This window comes from Bactrocera latifrons, unplaced genomic scaffold (genome assembly GCF_001853355.1).
Source record: "Bactrocera latifrons isolate USDA-ARS-PBARC rearing strain unplaced genomic scaffold, ASM185335v1 scaffold_44, whole genome shotgun sequence".
Classification (NCBI taxonomy): domain Eukaryota; kingdom Metazoa; phylum Arthropoda; class Insecta; order Diptera; family Tephritidae; genus Bactrocera; species Bactrocera latifrons.
Genome location: NW_017537090.1, coordinates 4,944 through 31,975, shown reverse-complemented (window position 1 = coordinate 31,975; position 27,032 = coordinate 4,944). Strand labels below are relative to the sequence as shown.

General features: G+C 34.7%; 1 protein-coding gene across 7 annotated transcripts; it reads left to right on the top strand.

Moving 5' to 3' along the window:
- Positions 1-2,079: 2,079 nt before the first annotated feature.
- Positions 2,080-27,032, top strand: LOC108972940 (agrin). 7 transcript variants are annotated; one of them, XM_018939880.1, is made up of 7 exons: positions 2,080-2,186; positions 6,919-7,028; positions 7,109-7,358; positions 21,205-21,605; positions 21,830-22,464; positions 22,566-22,763; positions 26,372-27,032. In XM_018939880.1, the coding sequence occupies exons 3-7, from the start codon at positions 7,154-7,156 to the stop codon at positions 26,913-26,915; spliced, it is 1,983 nt and encodes a 660-aa protein (XP_018795425.1). In that variant the 5' UTR covers positions 2,080-2,186; positions 6,919-7,028; positions 7,109-7,153; the 3' UTR covers positions 26,916-27,032. The 7 variants fall into 7 exon arrangements, with proteins under 7 accessions (XP_018795425.1, XP_018795421.1, XP_018795420.1 ...); XM_018939876.1 differs by having other exon boundaries at positions 2,081-2,213; positions 6,919-7,358; XM_018939875.1 differs by having other exon boundaries at positions 2,093-2,186; positions 6,804-7,358.

Genomic DNA, 27,032 nt, shown 5'->3' with positions numbered 1-27,032 from the left:
GCAATGAACACGTGTAGTTTCATCAAGATATCTTAATTTTCACTCAAGTTACAGCTTGCATAGACAGACACATTTCGGCATCCTGATAATTTATATTTATAACCCTATATGTATCTGTCTCACTTGGTTTAAGGTGATACATACGACCGTTAGGTAATGAAAAATATTATACTCTGCAGCAACATGTTGCAAGAGTACAACAAGTAAACAAAGGCTAAGTTGGGGAGCAATCGAACATCTTATGGATAAATTTACAAAAAATAGTAAATGGAAATTTCCCGTGTAATAACCAATGTTTAAGTGTGGGAAAGTTATGGGTTTATCTGCTTTTGTAAAAGTAGTATTTTTAAAGGTTTTGTTTTGAACAACATACCCTGCAATTTTGGACATATATACAAAGATTAATAAGAAAATTACAAACATACCCATTCAGGCCGCCAAAAATGCTACCAAAACGTGAAATTTGGACGCATACTGTGACGAGCCCTAGCTAGTAATTGTGTAGAGTGAATGACATTTGTACCTTCCACAATGGACAAATATGTATAGCTTAATATCTTAAAAATAAATTTGAAACAAAGAGCGAAAGAAATGGGTGTTCGAAGTGATTACTATATTCTACAGGAAAATTACATGAAGCCACTGACGCATTTACTTATTAAGTTATCACACCTTTAAAAGTGGGCGGGGTTAGCTTCAGATTATAGCTATTTTCACTCTGCGCCTGAAATACTTCTTCTCAGCGAGTTTGGTTGAAATAGACTAATTTATTAAAGGTAATATTTAAAAGAGTTTTGAACCATAGATGTAAATTCATACTCGGGAGCCCTGTACAAAATTACAGCTTTCTATCTTAACTTGTGGATTAGTTGTGGGACTTGATGAGTTTTCGATTTACCGTATTTTGAGTTTAAGTGGTTCAAACAACCGTTAGGTGAACTAAACTATTATACTCTGTAGCAACATGTTGCCAGAGTATAATAACAAATTTACAAAAACAATATCTCAATATATTTGTGTTTGCTGTGACTCCATATAATGCTCATATTGATGCCCCAGACTGGAAAATTTTATTTTCATCTCGGACATGCGTTTCGAAGAGTAAAAAATTCACACCGTTCATAGAACAGAAACGTTGGTGGCACGTTTGTTGCACTACAATTGCATTTGAAGCCGAAGTTTCATTTTCTACTGCTACTCTCATTCACGTCGGCTGGAGCTGACCGCAACCACTTTTCTTTGCTGAAAGTACATATGTATGTACTTACTACACTCCTAGGTGCACATTTATGTTCGTGAATATATAGGGCAATTTCCATCTGTTTGAAACTATAAGAAATAGAGCTTCACATTTAGAGCCAATTTGAACACACACGTGTGAATTTTACTCAAATGAAAATATGAACATGATAATCTCAATGCATCAAGTTAAGTTTTTATATTTCACCTATTTCATCGACACCACATGAGTGATATTTACCCTAACGCAACACCCTCTATGAAATTGTATGAAAGTTTCAGAAGTATTTTTTCGACTTTTTAACCGTGCTGCGGGGTTTTTTTTTGCAGAGAAAACAGTTGCTAACCTCAAAGGAAATATTCGAAGTGCGCGTTGGTCCCTTAGAGCATTCATCATTATCAGCGCCACAACCTGATGATTATTTCTGCATCTTGCTTGAGTTCGCCAGCATCGTAGTGCCAGCGCTTCAGCGCCCTAGTCTACATATCATAACATTTGGGTCATATTTGGGCTCAAGTTGTTTTCAGTGGTAAATCTGTCACACTGATTTTGGAAAGTATGTTCTGACTTGGAACTTAAAATGAGTTTAAGGAGTAGATGTTTGATCTCAGCCTCCTTATTTACACGCTCTACTTATTGGCTACCAATATAGTACTGTTATTTCCCTACAGGGCATTTGCACATCTTTACCCACTTACAAGTACGTTATGTTGCAACTGCCAGAGCATAAGCAACTGTTGCTGAAAATACGGCGCTTCAACGGCGTTAACGTCGGCTCTCAAAACTCGCGACACGAGGCAGCATTTCACTCTATAAAATCGTATGCGCAACAAGTAGCGAAGCCATTCTGCCTTTGCATTTCGAACCTTTCTTTTCGGTAGCAGTGATAAAGTCAAACGCGCGCGCGCACATCATATTTTATATTAGACAAATTTCCACATATACAGTGAGTCCAACTGCACAGCTCTTTATTGTGAGCGTAATAGCAAATATATTGCGCTTAATGCAGTGTTTTTCACTGAGACTCCAATTAAGCACACATTCCGTCTGCGTTTAACGGTCCAACAATATCTAAAAAGAGTGCATTTCTTGCTGTTTAAGATTTTGGTTCAGTGAAGCCTCTTTATTATCGTGAAATTGATTGTGAATAATAATAACGGTATATGAATTAACTTTAGTCCAGTGAAATTGTATTCTATCGGTATTAGAAGGCAAATGCAATCGCTGCATAACTGAACGTCCCAACGTACGTTATGTGTCCATGCGATTTATACTCACATATATACATACATATGTAGATTTATGCTTTCATGTCTGAATTACGATTTCTCAAAGCATAAGCAAATAGTGCAAATCAAAAGGTGTTAAATAAAAAAAATTAAAGAAAAAAGGTGTAAAAAAAACATAAGTGCCATATATCTGATCGTCACTCCCTACAACAACTATGCACAAGAAGAAAAATGTGAAAGATCAAGTTGCTGAAAGGCAGTGCCAATTGAAGTGCCTAGTGTGTGGCATGTCTGCCATTGAAGTAATTATTTAAACATTCAGTCAGTTGAAATGACAAAAAGAACTGGAACAGTCCGGCAAATAATCCAGTGTTGTTTGGATTTCAATTCAATAAGTGCGAGACGTCAATTCAACTCATTGCTCCAGGCACAACAACATTAACTTTTCATGAATTAGAATACAAATATATTAAAAAATGAACAAATATACACACCTTTGTATACATAATAAGTGCTTGTAATTTGTAACCAATAGTTAATTTGGGTAATCGAAAATTATCGGAAACGATTTTCCTAAATAGGTCGCCTCTCAAATGCATGTTGTAATTTTTTCAGATATTCAAGTGCTTTAGCTAAGCATAAGTGCCAAAAACTCATAGAACTCGAAGTATTTGAATAGATTAGCCTAAAAAGTAAACGGAAATAACGGTAACGTTTCACTTTTCTAATAAGACAACAATGCTATGATTATACACACATACTACTAGAGGCAAAAATAGTAAGACTTTTTAATTTCAATTTTGCGCTAAAAAATATTCGTCGAAATATGTCATTAGAGATGTTGTCAAAAGACCAGAGATTCGATGCATTAGATACAAATTGGACTTGGCCACTCGTTGGGCACTCCTTCAATAAGAGACCTTTGGTTTCCCGACATAATTATTTAAAGAATATATCATCTGTTTTCACTTGCAATACGACACTTTGCAACATTTAAGGGATTACATAGGTTTCACGCCTATAAAGAAAAAATTATTGTCTTATTTAATTCTTAACTTCTCTAAAATATTTTCATAAGTTCTCATGTTGATCCGAATAATAGTTTCGGAGCTACAGCGCTTTAAGTTCAGCTATGCATATTATATATGTATATCACATGTAGACAGTTAAAAATTGAAATGCGTTTTTCTCGAAAGTGTGTTTTCTTTCGGTGGTCAAGATTTATCGCGATTTACCCAAACGATCTTGATGAAATTTTACATTTTTATTTTTGTAAAACCGTTTGCAAAAAATACAATTTTCACTTTTATATTTTTCTTTGAAAATTTGACCAACAAAAATTGCAGAATAATAAAAATTTTTTATAAAATATTTTTTCTTTTTAAATATGAAAAAAATATTGAAAATATACTGTTTTTTTGTTCAGCGAACCCATGTAACTCCTTAAATTTAGCCAATCACCAAAATTATATTATAGCCAATTAATTATAAATAAGTGAAAGATCCTTGAAGATCCTGAAGATCCCTGATCATATTTATAGTACATACTCGATTAGATTAGATTATATAAATAAGTGAGGATTGCACCACGACCTAGTGTCTATTGTGCCCTCTCCCAAGACACAATGTCTCAACTAGCCCCAGCAAATTGATAAATTCCTATATACTGCCAGGTGATATTGAGACCATGTTATCCCTATTTGGGAACATGGATCCGAGGGCCTTTATGCTGCGCCTACCGACTGCTGTACAGTCAATTAGAAAATGTTTTGGAGTTTCAAACTCCAAATCGTAGAACCAACAATTCGCACAAGAAGCTAGGCCCTTGTTATTTTTGTTATTTAAGTGCTGCTTGAGCTTACAATGTCCAGTGTAGAAGGCGACAAGTAGCCTGAGTTCTTTCCGTGAAGATTGATTACATATTTAAACCTTTTAATGCCTAGGAGTTGGTACCAATACTTCTGTCTACTCACTGCTTCATCCTTGCGAAGCATCTTCTTTAGGGTATGGGGACCAACCGCTATGAAAGGTTCCGGTCCTACCAATATGGTGGATGCTAGTGAGCGGCTTACACCTTTGTGACTTTTCACCCAAATAAGGTGTACTTGGTTACGATCTGATAGGCTGTTCAGTCGCACTATACACTCCTGCTCCATGAGCAATTTGATCTAGCTTTGAGTGCCGCTTGACTCGATAGTCTATATATAGTAGTATATATATGTATATATTCATTGCTATACGTTCATTGCGATAGTTGCGCACCGAATAATAACAAAGACTCTGCTTGGAATATGCTCGGAAAAAATTCCCAACAACGTTTTCGAGCTGTCGGTGTTCCACTTGATTGTACTGCCCCTAAGCAGTACCTCATACCAGACTTTAAATCAGAATTTTTACATGCTGAATCGTCTTAACTCCGAGCAAAGAAATGGAACATCAACTTTTCACCAATATCACTTCTTTTGAATACAATATGTCCGCTACATACATATTTTTTACAGTTCTTTATTGGCATAAGTTGATTAATTATCTATTTCGTAACTTAACACAAATAATATTAGCCTTCATTTAATTATTTCACGATGTGATTTGATATTATATCTTATGTACATTGGTATACCTCATGAAATAAGTGGTGAAAACTTCAATTAAAAAGAAGAATGTTTTTGAATCTCTCTATTATATTACATATGGCATATAGCGTATGCATGGGCTGCGTATATATGTACATACATTCATGCATATGTAAGTATGTAACAGTAAGCTTTTCTGCTCTTGTTGAGGGTACTTATTCTCTAATTGTGTCGCTTGTGCCGCAAACTCAAGTCAGAGGGACATTATGCGCCGACTTAAAGAGTCGCCGTTCTCCATTCATTCTTTTGCACTTTTAAGAGCAAACAATGGCAAATGAATCATTCAACACAAATTATGTGCAGTAACGACTTTCCGTTCGAAGGTAACAAAATTACGGTAACCAACAAGCGATTATTATCCACATACAGCATATGCATATGTAGTCACATTCCTATTTATACTTGTGTATTTGCATATGCATGAAGATGAGCATGTGCACAATACATTCTATGAGTGTAAATAAAAGGAAAAATACAGCAAAATCTAATGCGAAGATTCTTGATACAAATCCTAACAATATTCAAAATCACATTCACATAAAATACATATATACATATATTAAAGATAACACTGTAGAAAAAAATCTCTGGGTATTGAACCAAACCAATTTTTGGGAGAATTAAAGTAAAAGAGTAATTTCTACATTTTTCGATAACGAAATATTTGTCTTCGAAGTCGAAATTGAGCTTATTGCTAACATCCTTAATAATTATAGTATGCTAGTTAAAAAATATGTCAAATATAGATATCTTCTTTGTTTCTTAATTCAAATGTTGTATAATAATCTTCTGTCAGACTTTTATAATATGTTTACCTTCTTCGAAGATCCGACTTTGGTCGCTTTTAGCATCTATCACATACATAGGTAAGGAGTTAGGTTAGGTTTGGCGGCTGATATCCAAAGATCGCACTATGAATACTGCAGAAAGTAATTTGTGAAGCCATAAGAATAGAGCTTCTGTATTTCGAACTTATAAGTTTGCAAAGCGCTTTGGTGGCAATAAAAATTTGATCAGGCGTTTAATTTCTTTCCCACCAATTCGGGGGTATCTGAAAGTCTCGCAAACACGGGACAATGAAAAAGGAAGTGCTGAGATGTTTCCATCTCGTCTTCTTCCATACAACTTCTACAGCTGGAAAAAGAGGATCTCTTGGGCCAAATCATCTTGAGACAATGCATGGCGACTGTAGCCCAGCGCTGGCCAAGCTCCTGGAAGCTCAGCTATCCATTAGTAGGACACAACATTCTACTTGCCGGCTCATCAGTTTTATATGTTTGCGATTCCGCTGTGGCTTGGCATCCGTTCTAGTCTTATCACAAGGTTATTTGATGCTACTGCTAATAAGATTAGGCATTCCTTAACCGACCCAAAGTCATGGTTAGTGAGCTCGAGGCTTTTATAGCCGCCTTGTTATAGTCACTTCTCTGGGGGAGGTTGAACTTCGCAGCAATGAAAGCAATCTCATATACATAATTCTAAAGAGAAACTATTATAACCTTTGAAAAAGAAAGAAAGAAATCTTCGATGAAGCCTATATTTTTACTTTTTTGGCAACTAACATACTACAATTATTAATATTTTTCTTAATAAGCTCAATTTTGAAATTGGAATGCAAATATTTTAAGTTTGAAGAATATCTTCAAAAAAGGAGAAAGTACTTTCTTGCTATCACTCAATCTCTCGGAAAATATTGGTTAGGTCCCATATCCAAAAAAAAAGTACATTTTACCAAACCGCGTCATTATAACGGAAAACCACAAAGAACCCATTATTGGTAATACAATCAAAATACTGCCACTGTAAATGCTTCTAGCTTACTTGACTTGTGAAGCTACGATTAAAGCAAAAGTTTTTGTTGTCGCCGGAACTTCTGCTGCTCTTTGATTGTTGCAAACGAGCGAAAGCGTTACGAACAAAAGAAAGGTAAAAATTTTAAATCAAAGGTTAAGCAAACTGCCCATAATCACACAAAAAGCTAACATATACTCACACACACACATCAGAGATTCCAACTGAAAGTATACAACAAACAGTGAATTGTAGTGAAAATGCTGCGCAAGCAAGCCATTAAACGGCAACAAGCCAGAAACACGCAGCCGCCGCCCCCTACTATAGCCGCTCCGGTCCGCTATCAACGCCGCCGACATCAACAGATGTTCCACGCGACTGCAGCAACGTCGCCTATGCTGCAACGGTTACTGTTATCTATGCTGTTGCTTTTGCTGATGCTTAGCCAGAGCGAAAACACCGTTGGTAAGTGAAGTCGAGTTATTATTGCCTTATATGTTCATTTATTTGAGAGAGTATATTTTTCGGTTTCCTTTGCGAGCTCTTAAAAGTACTAGCTAAAGACATTTGCCAGTAGAATATGTACTTCTAACATACATATGTATATGTATGTGTGTGTATATATGTATGTATAAGCAGCTAAATGGCTAAATGAGTTAGCAATCTATATACCCGTAGTAACGGGTATAAAAGTGTTTATAAATAACATAAATAAAGAAAATTTTATCCGTGAGAGACCTCTCATTACAGAAATCTATGCTTCTATTTGATAATGTCTTTTCTATTTTCTAAATATCTTCATTAATATTAATTTTTATTAAGTGCATATTGACAACCAAACTAACGGTGGTTAATCTCTAAGGTGGCTGGACCCATTTTGATGGGACTTTCACTAGCCGAAATTTGTATACTCTTGCAACATGTTGCTACAGAGTATGATAGTTTTGTTCAAGTAACGGTTGTACGTATCACCTGAAACCAATCGAGATAGATATAGGTTTATGTAGTTATATTTAAAAGTTGAAACGCGGGGCACTGTCTGTCTGCCCGTATGGTCATAATCGGACCACTGCCACGTCCACAAAACACCATTAAAAGAAAACTTATACATTGTCATAACTAAACATAATAAGTAAGAAAGAGCTAAGTTTGGGTGCAACCGAACATTTTATACTTTTGCAACCTGCAAAAAGCAAAGCCGGGGAAATACTTTAAGATGTAAAACCAATCATATAGTACAGTAAAGTCAGCGGAATGTTCAAGTTTTCGCTCAAATTTATGTATTATAGACACAAAGATATACTGACTCAAACACGCTCTCTTATTTTTATTGGGATAACTCACATATTGACCGATATACAAAGTACGTTCCAAAGTAAACAGGACTTAAAAAAAAAACAGAACAAATGTTTTTTTCGGCAAAATCAATTTATTTTATTCAAAATAGTCTCCTTCTGCTTCTGTACAGTTTTTTGTACGGTCCAAAAGCATGTGGAATGAGTGTTTTAGCTCGTTAGCCGGTATGGGCGCCATTATGCCGGTGCAAGTCTTTTGAATGGCCTCTACGTCTGCATAACGTCACATCAGGTGAGTACGGGAAGTTGTTAATGGTTAAAATGTAAAAATAATCGGTCATAAGCGTCCTTCGAATATTGGATTTTGAGCAAGTTTTGGTCGTCATTCAATTTTTGCGAAACGAACCGTGCACACAACTTTCGTAAGTCCAAATGTTCGGTCAAAATGTTCAATTCCATTTCCATAATTTCAATGTTGATTTCGGCTGATTTTTGATGAATTCACGCACCGTTTCAACGGAATTTCCGGTAATTATGGATTATGATTGACCCACATGTTGATCGTCATTTATGTCCTCTCGACCACTTTGAAAACATTGAAACCACTAGTGCACTCTGCTACGAGATAGGCAATCATCGCCATTAACTTGTTTCATCAATTAAAACGTTTCGGTACAAGTTTTACTAATTTTAAAACAAAATTTAATTTTGGCTCTTTCTTCGAAGCTAATTTTCGCACCGATAACACAAACATACTGACAATGAAAACGCAATAACTTCGGACAATCGACATCAGATTCTAACGCACTAGTTGACATACAAATGGCGCTACCAAGGGGCTCTAGATTCAAAAAGTCGTGTTTACTTTGGAATGCACCTTGTACATACATATGTAGTATTGGGGAGTTGAAGGTAGTATCGAACCGATTTTTATCAATTTTTGCCAAAGCTACTTCTAGTAATATGCCATATACTAATAAAATGTTACTAATTTACAATCATCAATCATATGGAGTAAGGTCACCTGGATGTTATGTGCTTTTTATATGGGGCTGGGTCAAATTTTCGACCAATTTTTTCCATTTCAGGCACAAAGTAAAACTCATTTTTATAGAGATAACTCATATATTGACCGATATATGCGGTAACAAGTCACCTGGTTGTGTAAGATATATGGGACGCCGGTGTGAAAGTTCAACGATGGGCGTGGTACCGCCCACTTTTTGGCGAAATTCCATATCTCGAGACCCGACCAACCGATTTCTACAAAATTTAGTACATAGAATTCTCCTCAAATTCTTATATCACAATGTGAAAATGGGCGAAATCGGGCAACAACCACGCCTACTTCCAGTTTCCAGTTCACTAATCAAGAAGGAATTAATATAACGGGATAAAACTTTGCACGATTAATATCTTTGGTGTATGCCACATTATTACCAAAAATTGTTGAAATCCAATAAAAACTGTTCAAGCTTCTAGCTACCGAATGTTTAGACCCTGACATATATAGTATAACTGAAATTAAGGGTAGTTCTTCTCATATAATGGTTTGGTTTGAACTTACATAACTAAAACTCTTGAACTGGCAATAGAAGTAAAATTTTCTACCACACCTCGAAGACTCTCTAACTCAAAGTTTTTTTGTGGATTTTGATGATTTGTAATTAGGGGAGTTTAACTTTATATGTTATAGCCTCAATTCCGATCTTCTGGTTGTCGGTTTGCACCTTAAGGAATTTTCCTGGCTTTGATTCTTGCATGTTGCAAGAGTATAAAATGTCACGTTGCACCCGAAGTCAGCCCCTCATTACTTGTTGTAATTATTTTTTGATAACGATAATTGAGCTATTTTGTTTGAAAGAGTTAATAATTTAATAAAAGGGCGCAATCGTAGTTAATTTTTCACTACTAAGCACGTAAGCAATATTCTGACTTTCCCATATCGTTGTTTCAAACTAAAAAAAAAAACTAAAAAAAGCAACAAACAGATATACATAACTGACTGTATGACTGTAAAGATTAATGGTGAAATTGATTGAAGATTAATGGTAAATATTTTAGCTATAATTAATACTATCTTAACTTTGTAAACTATTGTAATTATCTTTGCTGAGGAAAGCTATATTTAATGTAATTCGAGTGCATCTATATGTTTTGTTTTGTTGCATCTAACATGTAATGTGTATTTTACTCATACAATCAAATCTTGAAACCAAACTAGACATGCGAAAAAGAGCTATGGATATATGTATATTGTGGCAAAAAACTGCGCGGAAATTGTAAATAAAACGCGAACGATCAACGATCTCTCGACCATCTTTGAAGGCTTTATACCACTCATAGACTTTTACGAATATGAAATTTAAGACAAATTCTTTCTTCGAAAATATTCAAGACTCGGGTAATAAGACGACATTACCTGCAGCCCTTCGGATAAAAGGTGCCTCCGCGTTGACAACGGAACTTACTTCTTACATGATCATCAATATAAAAAATAAGTGCTGCAACTAAGACCATGAACTGAAAGTGAAATTTGTATTTTCGGCAAACGTTTTACGCATTTTTTTAAAAACCTGTGTAAACAATCGTTGTTCAAGACCTTGTAAATTGTATCTCGAAGTCCTGTCTAAAATTTCATTAAAATCGGTTGAGTAGTTCGCGAAAATCTTGACAACCGACTTCGATTATATAGCTGACCTACCAGCGGGCAGCTTTTCAAGGCTGATTAACTTAAGAATTTCTAATAATGTACTAGAGATGTTGTAGAATTAAACAAGCAAATACAAAATGCTTTTGTTTAAGCAAACGCATGTCACCTCTTAATGGGTTAGGGGTAGTCAGAGACACGAAAAAATTACAGTTCTCAGTATTTTTTTTGTTATTAAATCATGTTGTTTTCCAAAAGTAGTCTTTATATAAAAGTATAGACTGTGTCGACTTAAAGTCACGAAAATTTCAAAATTTCAATTTCAGTTTTAATTCAAAGTTATAGTTGTTTGTGTTGACCCTGTTGGAGATTCATCTAAAATCAATCTGCCAAAAAAAAAATTAGTTTTATAAATAGATAATCCTGCGCCTGATCGAAGGATTTTTTTTCAAAATTAATAAAACGGCGGCCTCAGGAAATTTTTTTCTATATTTTTGCGAAAAAATCAGCAGTTAATTGGTCATAAAAAATCAAATTTTTTTTAAAAAAGAAATCCTCGGATCAGGCCCGAGTTTATTATGTATTCTAAAAGCTGTATAAATTTCATTAAAAAATACTGAGCAGTTTTCGAGTTACAGTTGTCACCAGTTCAAAAAACATAGTTTTGAGAAAAACGCGTTTAAAGCTTCACACTAGCGCTTTGAAGTGCCTGAGCTCTCTTTGTTATTTGTCGAATAACTCAAAAACTAATTATCGGATCAACGTAATATTTTCAGATAATATTTTTACCCCTAACCCTTTAAACGAGAAACGTTTCACGCCCTCATAACAAAATAAAAAGTAGTAGTATTTACTTTCTGAGAAAAACTGCCTAAAGCGCAATTATTAGTTACAATTTTCAAACATAAGCCCTTGTAGTTTAAAATTGAAAATTTAATTAACAAAGAGTGTTAATTAAAGGCATAAAGGAAGTTACGACTTTCTCTTTGCTTAGTCTAGTGTTTCATGTTATTTGTAGTTTGTAACTATTTGGTACTTGTAGAAAGCCGCAGCAAGTGCACTTTCCTGCAAGGCATTTTTGTTTATACATATATACTTAAATGTCCAGATTTGCATATATAGCAGTATTTTCAATTGCAACGGTCACTCACTGAAAAGTGAAAACGAGATTATAGTCTTGCTGTAATATCCGTAGCGTTTATTCATTTGCATATTTGTAGAAACCTGACCTCTATTCAGTAAGTGTTTGTTTATGTCTTCTAGGCCTTATTAACACGTCACAGTCAGAGTTTCTCTCGACAAATTGTATATGTATAGTAAATGTGGAAATGATGAAAATTGCTCTTTACATACATTAGGAATATTAACAATCTTACACAGTACGATTTGATTCTAAATAATACAAGGTGCGTTCCAAAGTAAACAGGACTTTAAAAAAACAGAACAAATGGTTTTTTCGGCAAAATCAATTTATTTTATTCAAAATAGTCTCCTTCTGCTTCAATATACATAGCTTTTTGTACGGTCCAAAAGCATGTCGAACGAGTGTTTTAGCACGTTGGCCGGTATGGGCGCCAGTATGCCGGTGCAAGCCTTTTGAATGGCATCTACGTCTGCAAAAGCATTTTTCCGGAAAGGAAGAAGTCGCACCATATCAGGTGAATACGGGGAGTTGTTAATGGTTAAAATGTGATTTTTGGTCAAATAATCGGTCACAAGCGTCGATTGAATGTCATCAATTGAAACGTTTCGGTAAAAGCTTGATTTTTAAAGCAAAATTTAATGTTGGCTCTTTGTTCGAAGCTCATTTTCGCATCGATAACAAAAACATACTGACAATGAAAACGCAATAACTTCACTTCATATTAAGGAAATGTCATGAAATTCTCACTGGAAAATCGATAACGATAGCAGATTAACACACTAGTCTACATATAGAGGGCGCTAGATTCAAAAAGTCCTGTTTACTTTGGAACGCAAGTCCTGTTTACCATGTTTGTTTGTATTTTGTTTGACCACGCACGTAGGCGTTTAGGAGACCTCTTTTAAAACCACCAGGTATCTTCTATATGTACCCCCGTGCTGCTAATGAAGTTCCTCAATAAAAAAAGTTTTGCAGTGCAACCTCAAAAACGTCGTCAAGAAAGAACGTTCGAATAGAAGATGTTATTTCTTTCGAATTTTATTAGTTAAAACTATTTAAAATTGATTTGCGAAAATCTTTCAATTTATAGCTTTTAATTGAATTGTTTATATCGAGTTTGAAATACCACATATGAAAGTTGGCTGTTGTCCATTGTTGGAAATGTGGAAACATCATTGATTGCTGCTTTTTATTGAAAAATTTGAGCAGTACCAACTTCAGGCAATAAGACATCTTGAAAGTGAGCCAACATACCGTTTTTCATAAAGAAATTCGCTTACGTTTACATGCTGCTCAAATGCCAAATCGTCACTGTTTTCGATGTAAATGTGTTTCTTCTTGATTCTCATTTGATGTATCTTCGTATATTTTAATAAGTACATAAGTCCATCTGTAGACTGGGAATACTATACAACGGTTATTGTAGACTATTGTAGAAGTTGCCAAAAAGTAGAAGACTATAGATCATAAAGGCTTTGTATAGAAAAAGAAAGGGTTTCTTGGAGACGCTCGGATGTTGCATACATACAACTTTTTGAATTGATGAACTGCTTCAAGAGCACAAAGTGATTCAGAGAGGACATAATCGAGGGAATTTTAGTCCTGGTAGTTTCACAATCGCTTCCTAAAGACTTACCTTTAAAGATGGAAGAAGCCTAATTACATATAACAACGGCTACTTTCCAGATAACACCATTTAAATTTCAAAATATTTTTTCAGTTTACAATACATCAATTAAGTACTAATAAAAATTTAAAAAAATAGGCCCACAAATAGCGAATATGAAAATCTCAGTATCAATGATTGAGTTTTTTCTGAAAAAATCGGTCAATCTGTTAGATGTCCCATGTTTTCCATATAATATCATTTCCTGGTGCTAAATAAATAAATGCGAGTCAATACCCTAAGCCACCTACAACAAAAATCAGGATTTTCAAACTTCCGCTTGTTGATAAATGATGTAAATGATATAAATCGATCAATATGTGAGATATTTTAGCAAAATATAGTGAATGTATAATTTTGGATATACTGCGAATGATAAAGTGGTGAATTTGTTCTAGTAAACCGGCGGAATATCTCTCACTGAGTTCTCCCATGTTCTCGAGCATATTTAAGTTTAAGTGATTCTTGTTACCAAATATTCTTTTGAGGTAACTGAAAGTGTAGGTATAAACTTAGCCTAACATTCATTCAGTATACTGTTCTAAAGGTTATTATTAAATCCCTCAAGTGTATGTACCAGAGATATGGATATTTTTATATATTTTATTTAAATGTGCCTAAAAAGAAACTGTTTTAAAAAAAGTTCGTTTAAACATAACTCCGAAAGTTTCTTACGAGAATTTAATGCGATTTTCGTTATTGCAGTACATAGCTGCATATATACACGCAAGGATTAGCATAAACTATTTTTTATTTACGAAGCGTCAATACAAAACCGGTGATTTAGTCATTAGCGGAACTGAAGAGATCGTAAGGTAGCTACAATTATAGCATATAATTCAAAGATTAGTTCTAACGGTACGTGTGGATGCACATACGCATGTGCATATATAACAAGTAAGGAAGGGCCAAGTTCGGATGCAACCGAATAGTTTATACTCTAGCAATTTGCAGGAATCAACGCCAGAGAAAGGTAGCAACAAATATCTTACGATGTAAAATGTCATCAGCAAGAGATCAGAATTTAAGCAATTTTATATATACAAAAGAAATATATAGAAAAACAAAAATCATTATATGTCGTATATGAGACTTGAGGTAGAATTGACTCGATTTTATCCGTTAACTATAATAATGCCACATGTTCCTTCGGTTTCATTAAGGTACCTCTCTTACAATCACCAAGGAAGTTCGAAAATACTGAGTTATATGGGGGCCAAGTCAAGTTTTCGCCCAATTATATCTATTTTGGGCACCATGTTATACTGTTATGCGTAAAATGTGTTCTGCGATTTTCATTGAGATAACTCAAATATTGGTCGATATCCAACATTAAGTCACCTAAAAGTTCGAAAATCTTTATATTAGGTATATGGGGGGGCTCAGGGAAGTATGGAGCCGATTCAGGCAATTTTTGATAAATTTACTATTGTAAGGCAAGTATTATGTCTGAAATTACCGTATATCTCACACATTTACCGATATTTTCGGTCAAACTTCAGCTTTAGATAATGGGCTCCACATATTCGGGACCTAGGGGCTTGAACAGTTTTGGTTGTATTTGGACAGGTTTTGGTCAAAGGGTTGCATACTTTAAGGGAATTATTAGTGCAAAATTTTATACCGCTATATTTATTACATCTTGATTAGTATACTGGAATGAGAAATAATCAAATGGAATTTTAAATTACGCTACATGGCAAGTAGGCGTGGTTCTAGTCCGAAGTCGCCCGTTTTCACACTGTGACATAGGAATGTGAGAAAAATGCTGCGTACTAAATCTAGTTGAAATAGGTCTGTCATAAGGCTCTCATAAAGCCTTCTCATACCATTTTAATCCATAAAATTTAATGGCTCTGGCGTAATTTGTTGTTGAAATTTAGTAGTTTTAAACAGTACTTTTATATGTATGAGAAGTAAACGGGGATATCTCCCGATTCCATTAATTTACACACCGTCGGTAGGAGTTCTTATACTATTAGAGCTTATCAAATTTGGTTGTTGTAGCTTTAGTGGCTTATGAGATATACACATTAAACATATGTATTAGAGGGTGAGGCCACTGCCACTTTTTCAAATTTTTTTACCCACAGGTACCCCTTGCAATTACGATCTCCGGTGCCAAATTAAGGACGGACGGTCGAGAGTCTATTTCTCTTTCAAAAGTAAGAAAATTGTAATCTGGCATCAGTATGAAAACTTTAATTGACCTCTATAACAATGTTTGTAATTTCGGTTCAAAGCTAAAATACCATTCACAAATAAAAAGTTTCCACAAAAGAACTTGATTTAGTTAGTTTAGTTTGTATAACAACAATATATCACAATGGCCCGATCTGAAAAATTTTTCGGATCCATGTGAAAGTCTACAATGATATCTTGTTAAATGAAAGAGTTTTCCATACAAGACCATGTCTTCGATGGATCAGTTTGTATGACAGGTACTATATACTAGAGTGGTAAATCGACTAAGCTCATCACGCAAATCATTCATACTACGGGGCATATCAGGCAAATACAATGGTTGCGGCATGATATTGGTTGAAAATTTGGCAAAAAAACTAACGAAGAATCAATGCAGCACATGACAGTGCAGTATCGTATTCCACCCTCTCAAATAGTATTCCTTGTTAACAGTTTGACCAATTGGAAGTAATTCGATAATCACAGAAAACTGTCGACATAACTCTTGATATTTGTTCTGCTTTGATGTGGTTTTCCGGTTTTGGCTCACCTTTACCACGATATTCGGCCGATTGATCGTCTCTTTCTGCGTCGTAAGTATAGATCCAAGACTCTTAGCTTGTAATAATACGTTCCATTACATCCTGGTAGTCGGAAAACATTGTTTCACAGACGTTAACTCGACGCTGTTTTTTTTTTTTTAATTGAATGATTTTGAACCCATCGTTCTTGCACTTTTCTTAGGTCTGAATGATCTTTCAGAATGATTTTCACTGATTCTTTCAATATTCCAAAGATGCCAGTAAGATCTGCGACTGTTAATCGTCGATTCTCACCAATTCCTTTATTCTATTGACGTGTTGATAAACAGTTAATGTTGATGGCCGTCCTGGACGTTGTTCGTCGCCAACGCATTCTCTATCCTCTTTGAATAATTTTTACCAATCAAAAACACTTGCTCGCGACAAATAATTATTACCGAATGCCTTTTCCAATATTTCGAATGTTCGGACCCAGAAATTTGATTCCGCACACAAAATTTAATGGAACTTCTTTATCTATCTCTTTATTGCTCAAAATAATTCTTTTTTCTACTACTACCATACCGAATTATTATCTATTGTGTGAGGTCTTCTAAGGCTCATACTTACCACATACAAATGATTGAAAATTCCATGCAGCGTGTGTACCAATACTATTGCAATCATCTCATTCTTCTTTTCAATTAAAAAAATTATAAAGAAAGCCATTGCCAATAGATGTACTTGTGTTCATGAATTATTGATTTGTGAATTTGGGAATCTTTAATTGACTTTTAATTGTTTAGAATTGCTTTATAGTCAAAGTTGTCCAAAAAAATATCGCACATTGTGTTCGAAGGCGACGACAACGCTGTTGGTCCATTAAAACTAATGGCAGCCGGTTTTCTTAATTCAAAGTCACGGTATCTTCTAGTATCTTTGTATGTATGTGTATCTCATTTTACGCCAGTTTGCTCTGCTCCAATTCAACTGCACAGCAATTATACGGAGAAATTTTATTAACGTGCTGCATGATCATATCGTCAAAATATGAATATAAATATGTATATGAACGCAAATGTATGCATGTTCATATAATTGGGACACATAGGAATGTACAATACATATGTACGTACATACATGTCTACAGAAGTGGTATAACGGTACCTTAGATCCACTAGTAAGAAAGGGTATATTACTGTGCTTCGAATTTCATATTGATGTTGATATTAATGTTGTTTTTTTTCTTCCTATTCTCTTTTTTGTAATTCGACGCACAAATATAGATATCAAATGCACATTATTTACACGGATTTCTCGAAAGCCTCAAATATGCTGGAACACACACCTGCATATTACTGCATAATCTTGAACGGTTACATTTCCATTCCGCTCTCCGCTTTTCTCTCCTTCTGCTTTATATCGTAATTTTCCAATGCCATTTTCGTAGTCGTTTAAAAAAAACCTTTCATTTTCATTATTTAGGTCGTTCATATTTAATTTTTTGATATTGTTATAGATGTTTACACTAGTAAATCAAATAAACGAAATATTAGTAGTAGAAGCCTTAATGATCTATATTCATAAGTCTGCTTTTAAGACATACCTGTAAGTGTTATCTAAACATGGAAGTGCATTTTCACTAGTAACCAAAGTTTATTCGCTTTGCTTTGAATTCTAGTGACCCATTCAATATATTGAAAATAATTGAAATGAAGTGTCCTGATTACGAATTTAAGTTCAAAAAAAGTTCCATCGCGTACAGCTATTTTTGTCATTTTACTAAATGGGGGTTTGATCCCTAGGTTCCTTGACTATAACATAAAAACACTTCAGTTTGCAAATTTTTACTATAATATCATTTGCGGCTTTAGCAATCCAAAAGTGGCAAGAAACAGCCTCACATCAAATTGCAAAATGACTGTAATCCAGTGTTATCAAATTCGAAAACTAATTTATGTTTACAATACTGTAGAATTGTGAATTAAAAATCCGCTACACTGACCAGGACAACTTGTTCGAATAGACAAACATTTCTACAGCTCGGAAAACACCCATGGTACCAGCTGTTTGTGATGATGAAAAAATTATGCTTCCTATTCATTAGATATACCAAGTTAGGGGAGTAGGGTTTTTAGTTTTAACTTAATGTGTAATATTCCAAGAATGTTGTATATAAATATCAAGTATATTGGAGCAAACTGATGTTTTGATGATGATGACGATTGGATTTCAAAACTGTAAAACGTTTTCCTCATTACTCACGTTGTCAAAATCGATGATCTCATAACTTCAAAACTATTGTATCGATATTGTATCGATATTATATCGATAGTTTTGAAGTTATGAGATCACCGTTTAAAATTTTGAAATTTATTTTTGTATATAATTTACGAGAAACACCAAGCAGTTATTTTCGTTAAAACTTCTTAATAATTTTTATTTTCCAACAAGAAATAAGCCGATTTTTTCGATGTAACCTGGGAAAAACTACTACCTAACGAATAAGTCTTAATCTTTTGGTGTGGTATGATACAGCAACAAGTTACGAAGGGCGCAAGAGCCTTATTTTTTCCGAAACACGTTCGAATAAATGCCTCCAATGCCGTCTTTTTAAATATTTCTTCTTAAAAATTTTACATAATATTCTTCGAATGACTTACTTTAATAAACTATTTGTTTTAATAAAGCGATTTTAACTTTTCGTCTCAAAAAATTATTTTTATGAATTATTCATAATCTGTATTATATAATCACAATAAATGAAATTTGGTCACATTTCTTGGAATTGAACATCTTCTAGCGTCAAGAAAAAACAACTGACGCGCTATTATGGCCATGGTTAAAATCATTTAACAATAATTTTTAGAGAAAATTACCGAGTTTCAAAATTGCTCTCTTATGAATTATTCATTTGACATCTAATGTGGTAAGTTAAAAACAAGTGATACATACATATGTTATCGTTAGTAAATTATCCTTCAATCTGGTGGGTGCAACTGAAAAATAATAATTATACTTCTATTGTAGTCATTGCATAGTAATTTTTCTGTTAATTTTAAACATCAATAAAGACAATAACAAAAACTATTTGCAACAGTACTGCGCGCGCGGTTTATAGCTGTAATCTTTATGTTGAGTTAATGGAAAACTTTTGTTATATTTTTAATATTTATTATACAATAGAAATTTTCTCGTAAAATAACTTCGCATTCAATGCACAAAGTCATCATCTGCAACGCCAACTCGTTCTCCTTATCTCCCAAACAACCGCCACTTTTGCACACATGCATAAGAAATAATTAAAAACCTGGTAACACTTTGAGCATAGCGAAGAAGAGAGTTATGGTGCAAGCAGCTCACTTGACTAGCAAATTATACGTTTTATTAGTTAGCTGGTTCATTGCTCGCAGCAATGATAGTGAAATTTCCAATAAAGTTTCGCAGTAAAATAAGTAGTAAAATTGCACACTTTTACTTTTAGATGTGTCGTAAGTTTTATATGGCTAATCTCTTTATGATATTTCAAAAATTAACAAATACTAAAAATTTTTGCAAATACTGGCGGTGTACCGTATACGTTATATGAACATACGTACATAAATACGAATATTATTACTCACTACTTTCTAAAATTTTTTAATACAAAACTATAATAATAAATTTAAGATAACATGCCGAAACATAATAATGAACATTTAATGCGTTGATTTCAATTAATGAAATTCAATTAAAATACTATTATGATTTTAAAAAATGTTTCTCTTTATACTCTGAACAGCTCATATGTATTAAGTTTTCCACGCGATTTGTACCGATGCCCAAAGGAAAGATTTACATATACAAGTTTATACTTGTGTAAATTATCAGTGTCTGTCTATAAAGCGTAATCCATTTCGTGATTCCCTACTTTTTTTAAGAAAAAACATTGAAACTTCATATTTTATGGGGCATATGTCTATTATCATTCAAAAGAACATTCTTTGGCATTTGTTTTTTGAAGATTATCTCTTCCAAATGTTGGCTATGGCTACGCCTCAGATGGCTCATTCAATTTTCGATGACTCGTTCCAGCATTTCGATGGGTAACTGGTGAATAACACACGTAATGTTTTGCTTGAAGGCTTGAATCGAAGCGGGATTGACCGCATAGACTTTCGACTATACATACATATACCGACAGGAAAAGTCTAACGATGTGATATCAGACGACCTTGGTTACCAATGGATGACCCCAAAACGTGAAATTATCTGCTCACCGAAGTGTTCTCTCAATAAATCCATTAATTGATGCGATGTGTGGGTGGCGCCGTCTTGTTAAAACCAAATGTTGGTGAGACAACGAGCTTTAATTTCGTGCATCAAATAACACTGTGGAACATTTTTGGGAGAAATTCCAAGTCAGGGTGATGGTACTAGGTCAGTATAGTAAAACCCTCCAAGGGTTTGGCGTTAAGACGGTCTGATGTTGCAAATTGTCACATAACGGGATTTTTTGTAATAAAGTAATTCTTTCCGTGATGAAATGCTAACAATACTAAACAAAAATAATATGACAGCTTGTCGCAACTCGCGCGTGATCTGTCAAACAAGACTATTGAAAAGTAGAATCCGAAATTTGGGTAATGAAATGTAATGTATAGGTGCCGGTTTATATTCTATTGACCATTTGTCGGAATCGACCATATAGGACAACTATAACATATGCCTCCCATATAAACGCTTTTTCGTGCTTTCTAATTTGTTTAAATATATTTTGTACTAGTTTCGCTTAAGTATAAAAGTAATATACAACTTTTCTTATATTTCTTACATTTCTTACAAAAATGTTGTGCACATTTTTTCTTTCAGATGCAGCCACAGACTCACCGATTAAGTTCATTAAGTTGCCAGCTCAAGCACCAGTAATCCACTATACCCAGAGCAAAGATGATTCGCCGATAATCAGTTATCGCAACAGTAAGGACCATACTCCAACTGATAGCATTGAAAACGAAACATCGACGCCGATTCTAAGCCGTGCTGCTTTGCTTTATTCCGAGTACATGAACGCAGCTATGAATACAATGAGTTTGGACGAGGATGCAGTGCAAAGGCAGCAACGAAGCAATGCTAACTCCTGCCCTAGATCGTGTCCGCCAAGTACAACTGTGGGCGCTGTACCGGTTTGCGCTTCTGATGGTTTAATTTATGCGAATCTCTGCGAAATGAAGAAAAAGACTTGCTCCCGAAATGGGTCAAACACAGTGAAGGTAAGCCAACATATGTACATATGTATGTGTATGTAGAGTGAAAATAAATCCAGTCTTGATTTCTTTTTTATTTTGTAAATTGGTAATTTCAGTGTATTAGTATACACATAAAAGACGATAGTGAGATCAAGGGCAGATATGAAAATATAACGTTCTTTTTCACTTCTCCTCAAACCTTTGCATGTAAATATTTACTGAATTGTAGGTTTTGTACAAATTTACAGCCCGTTAAAGACAGCTGTGAACGCGCGCGGGGATCCGAATGCAAGCACCGGTGTCCTACAGAGAAAGACCCAGTTTGCGGCACTGATGGCCATACTTACTTGAATCGCTGTATGTTGCGCGTGCAAGCGTGTCGTGTTGGCTTGGCTGCGGTTAGCATGTCGCATGTGGGCGCCTGCAGTAACATCAGTGCCATACGTGAATCTTGTCCAGTGGATTGTAAAAGTGCTCCTAAAGACGGTCCTATCTGCGCCTCCGATGGCAATGTATACAATTCGACATGCGAGATGAAATTGCTGACGTGCAGCCAAGGTGTAGTGAAGACCAGTCGGAAGCATTGCCAATCGACGCGCATGTGCCGTGAGTCTTGCTGGCGTGTTGCACGGCCCACCTGCGGTTCTGATGGGCGTTTGTATGCCAGCCCCTGCAAGATGCGAGCATACAACTGTGGCAAGCATATTTTCGAAGTACCGCTAGCATTTTGCATGTCTCAAGAGCGAAATACAAATGGCAGCAAATCAGCAGATAACTGTCCCACCGAATGTCCTCCTACCTCAGACGCGCCATCACAATATGTCTGCGGAAGCGATGGCAATATTTATTCATCGCTTTGCGAATTGAAAATGTTAAACTGTGGGTAAGTAGGCGGTAATTGGTTCATTGTGCTGTACATAAGACAAGCAATGACAATAATGTCGATAATATGTCTCGTGTTTTTATTTTTCTTATTTCTTATAGTCCTCAACGAAAATCTATACAGAAAATGAGCATGGACAAGTGTAAAACCCGTTTGAATCGATGCAAACAGCTGCCGCCTTGCAAAGACTTTAATAATTTATTCGGGTCCATATTTTCCTCAAATCGCAATGACAAACTGTGTGGCAGTGATGCAAAAACCTACAACAATGAATGTGAGCTTGCGCATGCAACGTGCTTGTAAGTCTAAATGATAGAAATTTGTATCTACAAATAGGCCAATTGAATATTCTATAATTTAGAAAAATCTCTTAAGTGGCCAACTTCTTTTTGAAATCGCAATTAATTTTGTAGTCAATGTAGGCCAAAGTTAACTTCATGGAGCATCCCATTTATGATTAGAAATATGTGCATACCCACATCCTTAACAAACACTATGTATGGGTCAGTCCGAAAAAAAATTTTACTGCTCTTTACCATTCTCGTTTCTATGGCAACCAAGTTCAGACAGGAAGAAAAAAAGACGAATTTTAGAGCTGCAAAGTTTTAACAACTTGATTTCTTCGTACCCTTCAGGAGAAGTTAAATAACTTTATAAATGTATTCATTAAAGACCTCAGCCGATATATGCCGATTAGTGCAACGAATTAATTTTACAACTTTCCGACTTTTTCAATTAAAATTCGTGGGACTTGGCACGCGAGACGAATAATCTCGTTATTTTTCAGATAATCCATACTAATAACTATTATAAATGTGAAATTAAGTTTGTTTGTCACGTTTTTACGCTGAAACACCCATCGTCATTAAATTTTGTACACCTACATATACGAGTCCGCAGTATGTATGTTATCTCCAATTAGAGTGATATGATTTCTTTACATAAAAACCTTTTTTAAGGAAATGTGTCTATATTTAATGGGAAGTATAATCGATACAATTATAGCAGAACCAGTCACAAACGCTACTGACTTCCTTCCTTTTCCTTCCTTATCGAGCAAAATGTGTGAACAGTTGCGCCCGTGGCAAAAACGTAGAAATCAGCCATCTTTGTTTTCATTTGAACAATGTTTCCATTGCTCAATACGCATATATAGTTTTGTACACATCTATGTTTCCAATTACAATTTTTCATAATATAAAATATCAAAACTGAAAACAAACTATTAAAAATAGTTTATATATTTATAAATAATAGCATCCTACTCTGATTTTGAGTTATTTTTAGAAAATTTCAAACATATTGAACATATTGAATTATAAAAGTTGATAATTACTACAGTATATAGATATTGGCAATCCTGCGTTGTGAGAGAGCAATCAGCTGACACGTTTCTACGGCAAAAATCCAAATCATGGATAATTTGATACGAGACTCTTTGATTCGAGAGAGAGCTGTCAAAACTTGCATTTTTTATAACATTTACCAATGTGCCACTGCTGAAAAATATTAGATTGGGTATTTAATAAATTATACAAAACACTAAATTAAACACTTTGAAAATGCAGACATATATAAATGCTAAATGGCAAAATCATTAATTAATTTACATAAACATTTATTTTGCCAAAATATGTTCGCACAGTTCAATGAAATTTCATTTCACACTAATTTTGTCAGGTAATTATAGCGGTTTACTTCTGGCATGCCGCCTTTTCTGAAAGCAACTGGCAGAAATTCCCTGATCTCCTTCGCTGACAAATAATCAGGGAACGCGTTTGAAAGAAAAAAAGAGCCAATGCTAAAGTCTCGTTTCATATTATCCATGTTCAAATGCCGTGACTTCTCACGGTATCCTACGTCAAAGAGAGAAGGGAGTAGCGTTTTTCACTGTTCACTTACATTGCGCGCTCATAAGAGGGGTCGTATCAGCTGACACGGGCCACGATTCTACGTTCTCCACCCTTTCTGCTATTAAGTTCTGAATGTAACATAATTCTTCAAATGGCGCCCACGACTTCTTTTGCAAGAACGAATTCGATAAAACCACTTTTCGAGTACTTTTTCCACTGAATCAAGTCGTACGTTAATGCACATTCAAAACCAATGTCTTCAAATAATCCCATAAGAAGTAGTCTGATGGTGTTAAGTCGCAATTTCTTGGAAGCCATTCAATATCACAATTACTTGAAATAACCGAATCTAGCACGTAGCCTCGCCTTATTGGAACCAGATATTGTCAAGATCAACTTCTTCCAATTGCGGCCATAAAAAGTTGGTTATCCTGGGTAGCCTGAACGGCAGCAATATTTTCACTACTTTGAGCGGTTATTTGTCTGGTAATTTTCAACAACGACGAATCGAGCACAGGTGGACGATTATTACGAACGTCGCTTAGAAATCATATCACCACTATTGGAAAACCCGGTAGTAGTTAGCAGTCTTTAGTAATGGATTTTTAGAGTTATGTTGTTAGTATGTTTTAGATAATTCGGTTTTAAAAAAAAACCTTTAACCCCAACCAAAGAGGTCAGTCTAAAAAGGACCACTGCAGCTTAAATTACCTACAGGTTACTGTAGGAGCTACAGAAATATCTCAATATTTTCTTCGCATGATTCAGAGAGTAAAGGATAAGACGACTTTTATAGGATTCTAGCCTAATGCATAAGCACCAGGACGTGTAATAAACAATTTAACAATTTAAAAGAGCGTTGTTATGGAAATTATTCGAAAACACCAACATTACTAGAATAAAGTTTTTTGAAGTGTCGAATCTGAGGTCAATCTTCTAATTGATAATAAATTGCTACAATTGGTACAACAAAGCCTTAAGAACATATCTGTGCATACATGTCTTATATTAATTAAAAGCTTATCCAAACGAATGTGCACAATTAGTAGAATTCAAAGAAATATTTATAATGTTAGTAAAAATGTTTGTCTTTTCTAACTATGAGAGCGAGGTGATTTGTATTTTCTTCCATATTGAGGTAATTTCTTAAAAATTTCAGTAAAATGATAATAGTTTGTTACTATAGTAAATATAGTTTTTCTTTAAACTTGAACTTAAGTGAAATTTATTAAAATAAATACAAGCAACGCAATAATTTCTTTTTATAACATCACCTATGCATATCATAAGCTTATAGAACGGGGTTAGCAAAAGATAGTGAAAACATTGCTTTTCCCCACTTAAAGCTATGATATAAAACGGAGAATTTCGGACAATATCTTCCATGTGACGAAACTAAAAAAGTGCAATTGCATAAAAAATAGCGCTAGTAACATAAAAAATTTAATAATAGGCGTGTCTTCGCTCATTTTTAAGTAAAGATCCACATTTCTGAAATGACTCCATCAATCGGACTACAATCGCTTATACTCTCCAGGTGGCTCAATTTTAGATTCCACCAGATTATTTTATTTCACAATATATAGTACTTAAGAAATATTTTTCTCCTCCAAACTTCTTAATCTATTAAAAATTTTTGTTTGATTTCAATTTTGAATTCATCTGTCACACAAGAGAAGACCTCGTATGCCACTCCTAGAGATGATAATTGCATTTGCCTTCGAATAAACTCTATATAAGGATTTTGCAAATATTGGAAAAAAGTAGATAATGTTTTAATATAAAGCATGAAGCAACATAAAGCAAAATTTAACAATAAAACTAAAATATTATATGATATAAAAAAGTACTTATTATATTAAATATATTAAAAGATGATGCCAAATCCGATTATAATCCATATGCATACTTTAGGCAATGTGAGGGACGTGTTATTGATATTAGTCAACTGATGTTATACTGTTAATAAAAAAAAATACCTTATACATACATATGTTTCTTTATAAAAGGCACATTAATTAAATTATGTATTATTTGCTTTTTGATCTTCACAGACGTGGAGTAAATCTGGCTCATATAGGACCATGCACGGACCTGAAAGCTCAAAGCAAGGATTGTGGTGAGCGTTGTACGCGCACCGATATCGAAAGTGGACCGGTGTGTGGTTCAGATGGTAATACATTCCCTTCAATGTGTGACTTTAAACGCCGAACTTGCCACATGCGAGTGGTACCCGTGTCCTTGAAGAACTGTTTACTCACTGCCGACTGTGAGTCGGACTGTGATGCACAGCCACCGAATTTCGTATGTGGATCCGACAATAAATTTTATAAATCCGAATGTCACATGCGAAAAGAAAACTGCGGTAAACATGTGTTCGTAGTGCCGCTAAAGCGTTGCCTCAGTAATATTCAGTTTAAAGGCTGCTCTCGTATTTGCCCACGAGAATTCGAACCGATCTGTGGAACGGATGATATGACATATCTGAATGAATGCTTCCTGGAAATCGAAAATTGTCGAACGAATAACACCGTAAAAGTTGGTCACTATGGAGCCTGCGGACGGCCAGAGGCGCCTTCGTCGAACTACCTTTACTAACAAGGAACGTACGTTCACAGAGCTTCGGCGTCAACATAGTTTGTTTACTATTTAATTTTGTTTTTGCATTTATTTATGTATTTAATTTAATTTTATTTATTTGTATTACACAAACAG

Excerpts from the sequence above, each read along its gene's own strand:
- LOC108972940 (XM_018939880.1), top strand. The coding sequence starts at position 7,154 with ATGCTGCGCAAGCAAGCCATTAAACGGCAACAAGCCAGAAACACGCAG. Across the intron at positions 21,606-21,829 it reads ATGGGTCAAACACAGTGAAG|CCCGTTAAAGACAGCTGTGA; the intron begins GTAAGCCAACAT and ends ACAAATTTACAG. Across the intron at positions 22,764-26,371 it reads CTTGCGCATGCAACGTGCTT|ACGTGGAGTAAATCTGGCTC; the intron begins GTAAGTCTAAAT and ends TGATCTTCACAG.